General features: G+C 42.4%; 1 protein-coding gene across 1 annotated transcript in view; it reads right to left on the bottom strand.

Moving 5' to 3' along the window:
- Positions 1 to 238: 238 nt before the first annotated feature.
- Positions 239 to 13,515, bottom strand: part of LOC128422290 (sucrase-isomaltase, intestinal-like) — a 96,792-nt gene continuing 83,515 nt past the window's right edge. The window contains exons 19-23 of the mRNA XM_053406131.1: positions 12,972 to 13,102; positions 11,208 to 11,296; positions 10,904 to 10,953; positions 5,365 to 5,523; positions 239 to 396 (exon numbers count right to left, since the gene is read on the bottom strand). Coding sequence (XP_053262106.1) covers positions 337 to 396; positions 5,365 to 5,523; positions 10,904 to 10,953; positions 11,208 to 11,296; positions 12,972 to 13,102 — 489 coding nt within the window. The 3' untranslated portion in view covers positions 239 to 336. The remainder of the gene's footprint in view (positions 397 to 5,364; positions 5,524 to 10,903; positions 10,954 to 11,207; positions 11,297 to 12,971; positions 13,103 to 13,515) is intronic.

The following is a 13,515-nucleotide window of genomic DNA, read 5'->3' as shown; positions in this document are numbered from 1 at the left end:
TTAGAGTAGACACTGCAAAGGACCTAAATTAGTTGTGGCAATTACAGTTAGTTGAATATAACTCATATAATTGGAAGTGACTTCAAAAAGTCTAGCCTGCTATGGAAGCAGGAGGCCCACTTACTTTTGAATCCAGACATTTATTAACATTAAAAATGACACGTTGATTTATGCTTCTCAGAAAAACCTACCCTGTAATTCTCTAGAAAGGAGGACGCATGGGACACTCACAAAAATATGCAAGGTACTGGTGTTTATTAATTCAGAAGAGAATTCATGAAGACATGCAAATTACAGATTTAATCACAAAGCAAATTATTTGATTTCTTCAGCATCCTATTGAAGTATGAGGTCCAAATCTTCACCAAGTGGTACAGAAAGGTGCACAACAAGTTTCTAGTCAGAAAGAAACAAAATTAATGTTAAAAGGGTTTAAAGAAAACCACCTCCAGTATTAGGAATTACCAGAACAGGAACAACCCACCCAAAGCTAAACGTTTGGGAAGCCCTTAGGGGAAGGTTTGAATACATGCTTAATTACTTTATGAAACAATGAAACTTAAAAGTGCTTCATTTTGCTGGAATCATACCACTGTATTTTGACTGGTATAACATACCTCTCATGTAGAAATAAGCTAAGATACCTAGTCTAGACACCTGAAGTCTAAGGCAGGATAAAGGTCACTACCCAGACACTGTCTTTTTTGCAGATAATGGTTGAGAACTCTCCAGCACTTCCAAAACAACTAAAATGCAACATTACTGATTTCAACATGAAAAATAAATGGGCTACATCTTTTTGAGATTCAGTCTAACTAAAGTTCTCTCTATTATCCATTTGCAAACTATTTGTCTACAGTTTTAAAGGAGATGTGTGCCAAAGCACAAGCCTATCCTGTTAAGAACAGCAAATCGCATAGAGAGGTTGGTGAATTCAGGCCCCTAGAGTCTCACTATTTACTATAAGAATGAGAGATCTTAGTAAGAAAAGAGGATAGCCCTATTGTAGCCACACTAAACCAATATCCTCTGGACCAGGCATAGGCAAACTCGGCCCTCCAGATGTTTTGGGGCATCCCTAGCTAACAGGACCAGTGGTCAGGGATGATGGGAATTGTCTCAAAACATCTGGAGGGCCGAGTTTGCCTATGCCTGCTTGGGACAAATACTGATTACCTGGGCTTATCTTATTCTGATCAACTACCTTGTTCCAGAAACTATTTCCCAAGGATACACAATTTCTCTTTTCTATTGACAAAACAATATTATGCTTTAGGAATGCAAGAAGCTGTGTTGACTATTTGTCCCTATGGCCCAATATTGCCCACTCTTGACTGGCAACAGTTCTCCAACATGTCATGCAGAGGTCATTCTCATCACCTGCCACCGGTATTTTCTTGAACAGTCCCCTCCCCATCAAAAAGTATTGGTTTTGCTATGTGATCTGATAGGCACCTTTCCTAATTCCAGTATATTTTTAATGCAGGCAGGGGAAGAAATATTCTAAAGTAATTATAATGATGAAGTCTGACACTTTTAAAATAGAAACTGTCGACCTCCCCATTGCTTCCATGCAAAGCCTCTTTCTCTAGTTCTTTGTTCAACCAATTTGTTCAGTTTTGTAAGTTACAGAAACAGCATTAAGCAATGGGGCTTCTTATCCTGACTCCATTTCCCAGCTAGAGAGCACAGCAAAAACTATTATTTTTTTTGCTTGCGTCCTTAGTGATTTATTTCCAGAAAAATATGATGGTGTGTTCAGAAGCGATTTCTGACTTTTACTGGCTTTAAGGGCCATTGGAGGGCAGTGCAATTGTAAAGCATCTATAACAGAAAATATTTGGAGTGAAATAGCCAACTACAAGGTATTTGGAGTGGAAAAATCTCTATTAGGGGAAATTCAATCTTCCTACTCTAGACCTGACATTAATTTCTGAAATGAAAGGCACTAGGCTCAAGCCAAGAGCTATGCTAAGAATTTCATTTTTTTCCAGTTTTTGATGAATTGTTGGATGGCTGGCAGGGTGGTGATGGGATGAAATCCTCCCCAAATATCACAGGGTGGGGGGAGGCATTTCTCTGAAATTTTCGGGAAGGAGTTGCTCTTTATCTTACTTCATACTATGAGGTGGACAAGGGCTTCCCATTTCCCCCCATCCTTTTAAAATATAGAAATAAGCACCCTACACCACTCTCGGTAGCACAATGCTCACTCCACAACTTCCCACTGGCTGTGCTACCTGGAAAGACTTGGGAAAAACACAATTTCATGCCGCGACCAAGGCGTTTCAAGAAGAAGGCATCCTGAGGTTCTTACCAGAGTTTCTCACTGGCCATACTTTCGGGCAAGATCCAGTAAAGGTAAGCAGCAGCTCCTTTCAAAAAATTTGGAGAAATTTCTCACCCCTCCCCCACCACTGCCAAGAAAGCAGCAGAAAACCAGGTCCCTTTTCTGAAGGAAGAGGATGTTTTCGAGAACTTGGGGGTGAGGAAATGGATTTGGGACCAACTTTGATGCCTGGAAACTGCCCCAGATGTGAGGGACTTTATGGAGCTTCTCCACTGTAAGCAAAATTCTGGCTGAATTTATTTTATTGCATATTGTTTTAGGAATTATAACTGAGCCCCTTACCCAGCCCTGGATGATGATGATGATGATGATTATTATGTTTCACTATGGCCCTAACAGTGTTGTGACACAATGCCCTAATGATCTGCTGACAGCTGCCATTTTGTAGCTGCTTGGAAAACATGTAATTGTGAGCTTATGTAAATAGCAGTCATGAAACAAGACAGGCAGCCTTCCCACATATGCGCACAGAAAAGTTTCCCATTCTTACTGCGGTGGCTGTTTTTGAAATGCTAACTGCACATTGTGCCAAATGGAACAGAAAGAACCATTCACATGCCCATGCTGGATAAATATTAACACTATGGGGAGCAGCCAAACTGTTCAGCTTGATTAATAGGCAACGGGGGCACTTTCCCCTAGAAAGCCCCCTCACTCCATTTCCTACTTCATTCCTCAGGTCCATAGGTCATGGCTGCAAGCATATAGTGATGGTTCAAAGAAAAATATTTCTGGCTTTCCCTGTAGCAGCAAACCACCTTCAACATTATCTAGATTTGCACACACCACCAGACACCCACATGCTAGTAAAGGTAAAGGGACCCCTGACCATTAGGTCCAGTCATGACCGACTCTGGGGTTGCGGCACTCATCTCGCTTTATTGGCCGAGGGAGCCGGCGTACAGCTTCCGGGTCATGTGGCCAGCATGACTAAGCCGCTTCTGGAACCAGAGCAGTGCACGGAAACACCGTTTACCTTCCTGCTGGAGTGGTACCTATTTATCTACTTGCACTTTGACGTGCTTTCGAACTGCTAGGTTGGCAGGAGCCAGGACTGAGCAACGGGAGCTCACCCTGTCATGGGGATTCGAACCGCCGACCTTCTGATTGGCAAGCCTTAGGCTCTGTGGTTTAACCCACAGCGCCACCCACGTCTGCTAGTAGTCAACAGCAAATGGAATGGGATGGCTCACCTGACCTCTGTCTGACTGAGGACTCAGCTACATCAGCAAAGAAAAAGCGTTTCATATGTGTTGTTTATGCATTCTAAAACTGTGGAGTTCCGCTTTTGCCAACCCGATTTCTCGTACAAAGTTTGCAACATGTTTAACTGAAACGCTGGTTTGCTAGATCCAGCCTAAGTAACTACAGCAGAGGTTGGCAACCTAAGGCCCATCGGCCGGTTCTGGCCCATGAGCTTCCTGGAACCGGCTCACGGTCGTTCTGTGGATTGGCGTGGGGATTCTATGCATTTTCCCACCGCTGTGCCATTTTCTTCCTCGCCATGGGGACCTACTTCTGGGTTGGAACAGTGCCAGAAATAGCGTACGTACACAGGCACTCCTCACCCAGAGGAGCGCCTGTACGCGTCCGTACAAGCTATTTCCGGCGCACTTCCAGGACGGAGGAGCACCCGTGTGCATGCGCACACGCTATTTCCGGTGCTCTTCCGACCCAGAAGAGTGCTGGAAATAGCTTGAGTGCGTGCATGGGCACGCATGCTCTGGGCCACCGAGAGGTCTGCCGGGGAGTGGACCAGACCAGCCTCAAAATAACAACAATAATAATAATTTATTATTTATACCCCGCCCATCTGGCTGGGTTTCCCCAGCCACTCTGGGCGGCTTCCAACAAAACACTAAAATACAATAACCTATTAAACATTAAAAGCTTCCCTAAACAGGGCTGCTTTCAGATGTCTTCTAAAAGTTTGGTAGTTCTTTTTCTTTTTGACATCTGGTGGGAGGGCGTTCCACAGGGCGGGTGCCACTACCAAGAAGGCCCTCTGCCTGGTTCCCTGTAACTTGGCTTCTCGCAGCGAGGGAACTGCCAGAAGGCCCTTGGCGCTGGACCTCGGTGTCCGGGCAGAACGATGGAGGTGGAAACAAAAAACATTGCCAACCCCTGAACAACAGCAAATTGGGACATAGATGGGGAAGAGGAAGGAGACACCACTGATAGTGTGACACAAATGTGCCCGAACGAATCCGGCGCTCCTGCCCATGTGTTTGCACCACACTCACCTCAGGCTACCCCCTGCCCTTTCTGGTATGTTGCAGTGAACCACAACACAGTGTACTACTGCCAATGGTGAATGCCACACAGTTGAACAGAGTGGAATCATGTAATGACAATGCAATGTACTTAATTGATTACATAAAGCGCACTACGGGCAGCGAGATAAATAACATAGTTTTTGTCTGAAGATTAACTGCAGCAAAACGGAAACAGTGCTATATATACCGTCTTTTTCAGTATATGGGGCGAATTGCAGGCTTTCGCTGAAGCCTGGAGAGCGAGGGGGGTCGGTGCGTACCGACCCCTCTCGCTCTCCAGGTTTCAGGAAGCTATCCGCTAGCCGTGGGAGATGCAGCTCTCCCACGGCTAGCGGAGAGCTTGCCAGCACCCAGAAACTTGGGGTGCGCTGAGCTCAGCACGCCCCAAGCTTCGGGCTTCGCGCAGCTCTACGCTAGCCGTGGGAGAGCTGCACGACTTCGCACAGCTCTCCCACGGCTTGCGGATAGCAGCCTGTTCTGGGGGCTGGGGTCGGGGGAAGCTTGGGCTTCCCCCGCCCCAGCCCCGCACCTGGGGGGGGAAAATAATTTTTTTCCCTTTATTTCCCCCCCAAAAAACTAGGTGCGTCCTATGGGCCGGTGCGTCCTATGGGGCGAAAAATATGGTGTGTGTGTGTGTGTGTGTGTGTGTGTATATATATATATATATATATATATATATATATATATATATATATACAACAACAAATATTTTAAGTAATTCACAAGCAGAATGCCTACCCCATTTTCCTGGTAATGTATGTCACTTCTGCGGATGGCTTTTCCATTCATAACGACAGCATTAGGTCTTGAGGTCACACCAAGGATCTGAACTGTATCATATATCAGAGAATCGACCCCACGGTAGTTGTTGTTAACAATACTTGTCTTCAAGTGCCCCTAGAATAATTCAGGAGGAGAATACTTTAGGCATTCATTTGACACACAGTGCAATGGCAAACGATGCAGGCATCACTATTTTTTTATTTTTAAAAAGTCCTACACAGAACTGTCTTGTGCTGCTGTCAGAATTCCAGTTTGGTGTCAGAAGTACAGATGAACAAACATTCAGCTAAATTGGAACACAAAGGACCAGCTGCTACATACATCATAGCGCATTTACACAAGAGAGACTTTGTCTTTCACAAGCCACTAGCTACCACAGCTGCAATTTAATGGCTTAGTTATTCACCTCTCTACAGGTTCTCCTAAGCTAGTTACCGTAGTTTCCATATGCCCTCTTTTTAAAGATACCGAAGAAGCTGGTAAGGTCTGGGAAAGCTCTGATAAACAAGGCAAGAAACATGGCGTGTTTTTTCAGAATTGTTCAAAGAATAAAATAAAATAAAAAACCCCTGAGAGGCCATTCAGACACCCTTTTAACAGCACATGATTCCAGCCCCCGTCTCCTGCGCATTGAAGGCAGAGTGATAGTCATGCAGTGGTACCTTGGTTTTAGAACAGCTTAGTTTATGAACAACTTGGAAATAGAACGCTGCAAACCCAGAAGTAGGTGTTTGCCTTGGAAGCAGAACATGCTGAGTGTGTTCCATTTGTATATTGTGTCCCCCACTGCTAATCAAAGGCTACCTGTTGAGTCTGTCGGCTGTTGAGTCCCGAGCACCCATGCAACACAGAGGTGATATTTGGAGCTTTCGTTTTTGCTATTTTTTTGCGTTTTGGTTTGTGTGGCTTTTTCGTGTTTTTGACAAAGACTTGTTCTTCGTTTTATGGTACTGACTTGTGACTGTGGCTTGTGACTTCGTTTCTGTGACTTGTTTTTTGTGACTGTGTGGAACCCAGTTCAGCTACTGATTGATTGATTGTGTGACTGCAGAAATGGATAAAAGCCCCCCATCCAAACAATGACTATCATCAGTGCGCATAAGAAATTTTATTATTTTTATTTTTATCACCTACAATACTGTCTTATTTATTTTATAGTACAGTACAGTGATTATTGCTTTCATTTTATGGATCAGTGGTCTCATTAAATAGTAAAATTCATGTTAAATGGCTGTTTTGGGGGTTGTTTTTAAAAGTCTGGAACGGATTAATCCATTTTGCATTAATTTCTATTGGAAAGCACACCTTGGTTTTAGAACAGACTTCCGGAACGGGTTAAGTTTGGGAATCAAGGTACCACTGTACATTGAAAACCACGTCAAAACACAATCAGCACAGCCCTGTGTTGGCACAGGATACAACTTTTGAGTGCTGTGCTTTATTACACCTGCTCTCGGAGAGATAACCCATAGCACTAAAAGCTGAAGAAATACACCCAAGGGGACAGCTGCCAATGACTGAGCAACTTCCAAATACATTTCAAGCAATAAAAAACCCACAAAAACCAGCTACTGAGAAGGTATTAATTACTTCGCTAGACAGATCTGTCAGTTTCCAACAGCGGTTCGCTAGAATTCCTCTCTACACCTGTTACTACGTGATTTTTTGATTTTTTGATTTTTTAAATGTACCCACTATGTGCTTCAGTCAGAATTGGCACTAGAAGAAAGAAAAGGGACCCCTGACCATCAGGTCCAGTCATGGATGACTCTGGGGTTGCGGCGCTCATCTCGCTTTATTGGCCGAGGGAGCTGGCGTACAGCTTCCGGGTCATGTAGCCAGCATGACTAAGCCGCTTCTGGCGAACCAGAGCAGCGCACGGAAATGCCGTTTACCTACCCGCCGGAGCGGTACCTATTTATCTACTTGCACTTTGACGTGCTTTCAAGCTGCTAGGTTGGCAGGAGCTGGGACTGAGCAACGGGAGCTCACCCTGTCGCGGGGATTCGAACCACCGACCTTCTGATCGGCAAGTCCTAGGCTCCGTGGTTCAACCCACAGAGCCACCTGCGTTCCATGGCACTAGTATAGGTGCCCCATAATACCTGTTCCACATTTCTAGGACCTTGATTGTTTGGTGTGTCAGCACCTGCACTTAGGAACTCCCTGCCTATTGAGATCGAGCAGGCTATTCACTGTACTATTTTCGGCACCTTGTTTAGACAAGCCTAACCAGATGCTTAGAAAGCTGACTTAACTTTAATGTATTTGGGTATTTAAAATTTTGTATGTTTTAAAGTATGCTTGTGATATCCCCCCCCAAGTTTTATTGTTTTATCTTTTTTGTAAATCGCTTTGAGGTTTTCTACAATTTAAGTGGCATATAAAGTTGATGCAATAATAAATAAATAAGTTTTCAAGTTATGGATAGGTGCCTTGTTTCTTTCTATTTTGAAAAAGAAAACGGGAAATGAATAGATGTTAAGTGTCTCTTACTTAAAACAGTCTTAAACGGGGCCAGCTATTCAATCAGAATAAAATTAAGACATGTGTAAGAACAGTTTTAGTGAAAAATAGACTAAATAGACTGTAAGAAACTTACAGCATATGAAGATTTACAGTATTTACTTACTTACTTATTTTACATACAGTCATACCTCCGGTTGAATATGCTTCATGTTGAGCGCGTTCGAGTTGCGCTCCGCGGCAACCCGGAAGTAATGAAGTGCATTACTTCTGGGTTTCGCTGCTCACGCATGCGCAGACACTCAAAATGACGTCACACGCATGCGCAGAAGTGGCGAAAAGCGACGCGTGCTTGTGCAGACGTGCTGTCGCTAGTTATGTTTGTTTCTGGATATGAACGGGTCTCCGGAACGGATCCCATTCACATCCCAAGGTACCACTGTATAATAGCCTGGGACCTGAGCATCTTTGGCCACATATTTCTCCCTGCCTGCTCTGGTTGGCATTGAGGGCCCTCCTCCAGATTCCCCGACCTCATGAATTTGGTCTGAACTCCCGCCCCCCTTGACTTTGTAATGCAGTTTTGAGTATGATCACTGCTCTTGGAAATTTTCATTTCTCTTGGTTTATCATATTGGGGTTTTATTAAGCTCACTTCACTCTTCTTAATAAAATGTTTTCTCTGTATACCTGCTGTATTTTGCTTTCGGGGGTGTTTTTGTGGGTCTTTGGACCGTAATAAAGAATGTGTGTGTACTTCACTCTTCAGCAGGAAAGGCTTCCAGAGCACCTTTCAACAGAGCTGATGGAATGGCCCCTGCGTCCCACCTCTCTCACTACTGCAGGTTTATGAATGTTGTTTTAAGAAAGTTCAATACTGTATGTCTCTGTGTTTGCCTGTCTGCTCATTCACACACACATTTCTCTAAGGCCTTTCTTATATATCACTGCATTGCATGCCTCTTCTGTATTAGAATGCCGATTTAACTACCTCACATTTGCAATGTTAACTTGGCGGTTAGGGCTGGCTTAAATGCAGGTTGTAATTTCAGGTACTACAGAGAAGAATCCAATTTAAGCAATGAGAAATAGAAGTGCCACAGAGCCAGCAATCAAATGCAAAGCGATTTCCTGCAGAACATAAAAGTGGCTATCGCCTCTCAATTGCCTTCGGCACATTTTGCCCGCCATGCCAAAGACAGAAGCCTAGTCTAATCTTTTCCTTCCTTTGCCATTCAGCCCATGCCAGTTTTGTGCAAGACAACAAGATAAAAGCACTCTGAAGAAAAGAGCAAAGGAAGAGCCTTAATGCTGGAAAAGCATCTGCTGTCTTAAGACGAAATATCCGATGCCAGTCTCTGCAGAGATAATCATGCAGAAAAAATAGTCATCACTCTTCTCCAATTCACTGTCAGTGCTGTAAGCAGGAGGTCTGGGAACAACACCACAGGAATATTAATGTCATTTTGTTCTTCTAAATGGCTCCTATTAATTGCATACTTCTGGGACTGAATGCCAATTGCATCTTTCTGGGACTGCAGACCTGAGTAATATCATCATCAATAGGCAGCTCTGTAGAGGAGGACTGGAGGGAAAGGAACCTTTCTCAGCTGCAGCAATCAGAGAGTAGTGGTAATTCAGTCCTCCCTAACGTTCTGATTTTTTCTTCATAGAGAGATATGCATGCTGACTTACAGCAACACTAATGCTTGATATTTTGTGTGTTTCCCACAAGCAGAGAAAACTCTACAGTACCTTGATTTGGCTTCCTTTCGGGTGAGAGAACATAGAGGATTTGTGACATGTTTGTAAGAACTGCTTGGTTTACAAATATATAGGTAGAACCTAAGTGGGGTAGAACACTTATCTGGCAGCAGATCAGCTACCCCACATTACTTACCTCCAATCTGTACTCATGGCTTTTCCTTTCAGAGTGATCTCTCAACCAATACCTCCCACTGAGTAAACCAACCATTTTGGGCTATCAACAAGTGATCTCCCTAACAAAGAGATGGTCGGCCAATAGCCTGTTACATGATGTTTTGCCAATATTACTAACAGCGTGAAGCTGACTTGGAAGGGACATTAAGGGAGGATAAAGATGCCTGCAGTGTTTGAAGATTTTCAAAGAGCTATCAGGAATCAGGAAGAGGATTCACTGGATCCCCTCCAAATGTGTGTCCCTTGTTTTTGCCTCATCAAAAAAACCGAAGATCATGGCCACTGGTCCCATCACCTCCTGGCAAATAGAAGGGGAAGAAAGGGAGGCAGTGAGAGATTTTACTTTCTTGGGCTCCATGATCACTACAGGTGGTAACTGCAGTCACAAAATTAAAAGACGCCTGCTTCTTGGGAGAACAGCAGTGACAAACGTAGACAGCATATTAAAAAGCAGAGACATCACCTTGCCAACAAAGGTCCGTATAGTTAAAGCTATGGTTTTCCCAGTAGTGATGTATGGAAGCGAGAGCTGGACCATAAAGAAGGCTGATCGCCAAAGAATTGATACTTTTGAGTATTATGGTGCTGGAGGAGACTCTTGAGAGTCCCATGGACTGCAAGAAGATAAAACATATCCATTCTTAAGGAAATCAGTCCTGAGTGCTCACTGGAAGGACAGATCGTGAAGCTGAGGCTCCAATACTTTGGTCACCTCATGAGAAGAGAAGACTCCCTGGAAAAGACCCTGATGTCGGGAAAGATGGAGAAGGGGACAACAGAGGACAAGATGGTTGGACAGTGTTCTCAAAGCTACCAACATGAGTTTGACCAAACTGCGGGAGGCAGTGGAAGACAGGAGTGCCTGGCGTGCTCTGGTCCATGGGGTCATGAAGAGTCGGACACGACTAAACAAGAATAACAAAAACTGATACATGTCTTCCCTAAATAGAGGCTACCACTTCCCCAGCCTAATTTTTACTCATTTCTTCTCCTTACTTTGCTTTTGCTTCCTGAACCTCTCTTCTCCATCCCCACCCACATCTGCTGCATACACACCTTATTTGTCCAAGTGCTTTTTTCTACTTACTTCTCTGTATGTATATCTGGCATAGAAATAATTTCCATTCTCGACCGTGTCTGCCAAAACACAAATCACAAGACTGATGTTAGTATTAGGTCATCTAACAAGGAAAAGGAACAGCTTCCTTTTAGACTAAAACATAACAAAGGACACACGTTGAGACAACATGTGCTTGCCTATTCAATAATAACCTTCCCCCCTCCCCTCCTCACAAGTTAAAGGGACAGTTAGTAGGTCAGACCCTTCCCTGCCCCTTTTACACTTTATACAATGTGTTTTAGATACAATACCAGCATTTTTGAACACTCACCGGCAGAGTCGCCATCATCCCAGAAGAGAGAACCAGTGGCTTGGCCTTGTTCATCCAGGGCAACAATGAGTCCAAATGGATTCAGTCGGCTGTTGGGTTATTAATTTAAAACTAATTATGAAATGTGGGTGATAGAGTCTTTTTATTTATTTGATTAACTCCTATCCGGCTTCGGATTTCATCAGAAATCTCTAAGCAGTTTGCCAATCCAAACTAAAAGGAATCAATAAAAGAACTAAAATACAAATTCCACATTCAAAACCAAACCATGCACAAATCATGCATTAAACATCAATATAAATCAAGGTACATCAAAATGCAACACAATGACAATTAACCATAGACATTTCATTATCATTAGTGTTATTATTATTTATAAAATTTATATACCACCCTTCATCCAGAGATCAGAGGGCGGCTTACAGTATAAAAACACACTACACACAACAACAACAAAACAATTATGAAACACAAGAAAGGACGACCTAGTAATATGGTCCTGTGAACAAGTGGGAGCTATCCAGTAATGGAGAAGAAAGTGCCCTATGAACATCTGACATAAATAGCGATGGAGACCAAAGCATATGCAGAGCATGAGACTTAATTCAAAGGCTACAATTCAAATCCAAAATTTTCAGCCTCCCTGGTCATATCATTATAGCAAAAATGTGACCTGGAGGTGTACCTGAATAACTGAGAAGACCATTAAATTCATTGGTATCTACAGTTATGATTTAGCATTTATTTACCCATACACTAATAGAAATTTCTTACCCATACACTAACAGAAAATTTGCAAAGTTGGTTGTGGTGCAACATTAATGTACTCATCAGGAACATACAGGTTTGCTATAGGTGCACCTTTTTTGCACATTTAGTGCAAACCCCCCCCCCCGAAAAACAAAAGCATTGAGGAAAAACCTGTTCCCACAATCCACAAAACCCAAGAAGGGACAGCTGGACATGTTAGTTGCGGAAAGGCTGAATCTCCAATGCTAGGATGTTTGAAAGGAAATTGTTTGGCTTTAGTATAAATGTTTAAAGGATTAGGTAAGAATATAATGGATATGAGAAGTTAGTAAAAATAAGTTTAAAGTTTTGAATTTTAAGGTTTTTCTTCTTTTTTATGGTATAAGATAATGATGAAAATAGGTTAAGACAATGTAATGAAAGATTAAGATAAGGAAAGTGGGAAAGGATTTGCTGAATTAACAAATTGAATTGGAATACAAAAAAGGGAGAGGCGAGGAAGTCTGGGAAATAAGTAAATGAAAGTTAAGTGAAAGAAGGTGGAATTGTTTTTAATTACTGTTTTATTTTTGTATTTTGCTTTTTGTCTTTTCTTTTTTTCTCTCTTTTTTCTTTTTATACTTTTTGTAATTTTTTGAAAATTTCAATAAACATGTATGAAAAAAAGAATGAATCCCCAATGCTAAAAACAACCCTGAAATAAGCACTAAGGATAGAGATTGGGTAGACCTAGATTGAGGCATTGGCTACTCGGAAACCCACCTCCCAAATGCCATGCGTGCTCACAGCCCCGTATTTCATTTCTGCCATGTCAAGGAGCAAAAAGCAATCTAACTTCATTTAAAAAAACAAACAGGAAGGTTTTAAGTGTGCAAAGTGAGATTACGCTCATTACCGTAGTAATTTATAAGAAATTGACACTTGGTGCACAACACAGACAAATTTCAGCATGGTACCAAGTTCAGGCCAGTTTTCTAATTTGATCATTTTAAAAAAGGTAATTATGTTAGTTACCTCTTAGCAGTTCTTACGGCTGGTGCTTGCGTTGGCAAAATATATCCTCCTCGGATAAAGAGTGGAATCTTTTCCAGTGGGGCATCAATGTTGACACGCTTACGGTGCGATGACTCTGGCACTTTATCTCCCTACCAAAAAATTGGACACAGCTGAATTTTTTTTCCAAAAGCAATCTAGCAGCATCTCTGGCTATATAAATAGCTGGTGATCTGTTTTGATTATTTTTGTGGCTTTTACTGTATTGCAACTGTTGTAAACTGCGGTATATTAAAAAATAAATACATAAGCCATTTCCCCAGTTGGCATGTAAACTGGATTTTAATCTGAACTCAAAATTGCCTATTGTTTATAGTACAATGTTTACTGAAACAAAAATGCAAATTACTTCCTGGGACCTATAGCTTCTCATATATGCAAATAATCATATTTGTAACTAGTCTGAAAAATAAGATTTTATTTTCTTTGTTTTACTACATTTATCTCCTTCCTTTCCTACAAGGAACCTAAGGCAGCATCCTGCTTATCCTTGATCAGATCAATG

This window comes from Podarcis raffonei, chromosome 10 (genome assembly GCF_027172205.1).
Source record: "Podarcis raffonei isolate rPodRaf1 chromosome 10, rPodRaf1.pri, whole genome shotgun sequence".
NCBI classification, from domain to species: domain Eukaryota; kingdom Metazoa; phylum Chordata; class Lepidosauria; order Squamata; family Lacertidae; genus Podarcis; species Podarcis raffonei.
Note: the sequence above shows the minus strand (reverse complement) of the source record. Positions and strands in the feature narration are given on the sequence as shown.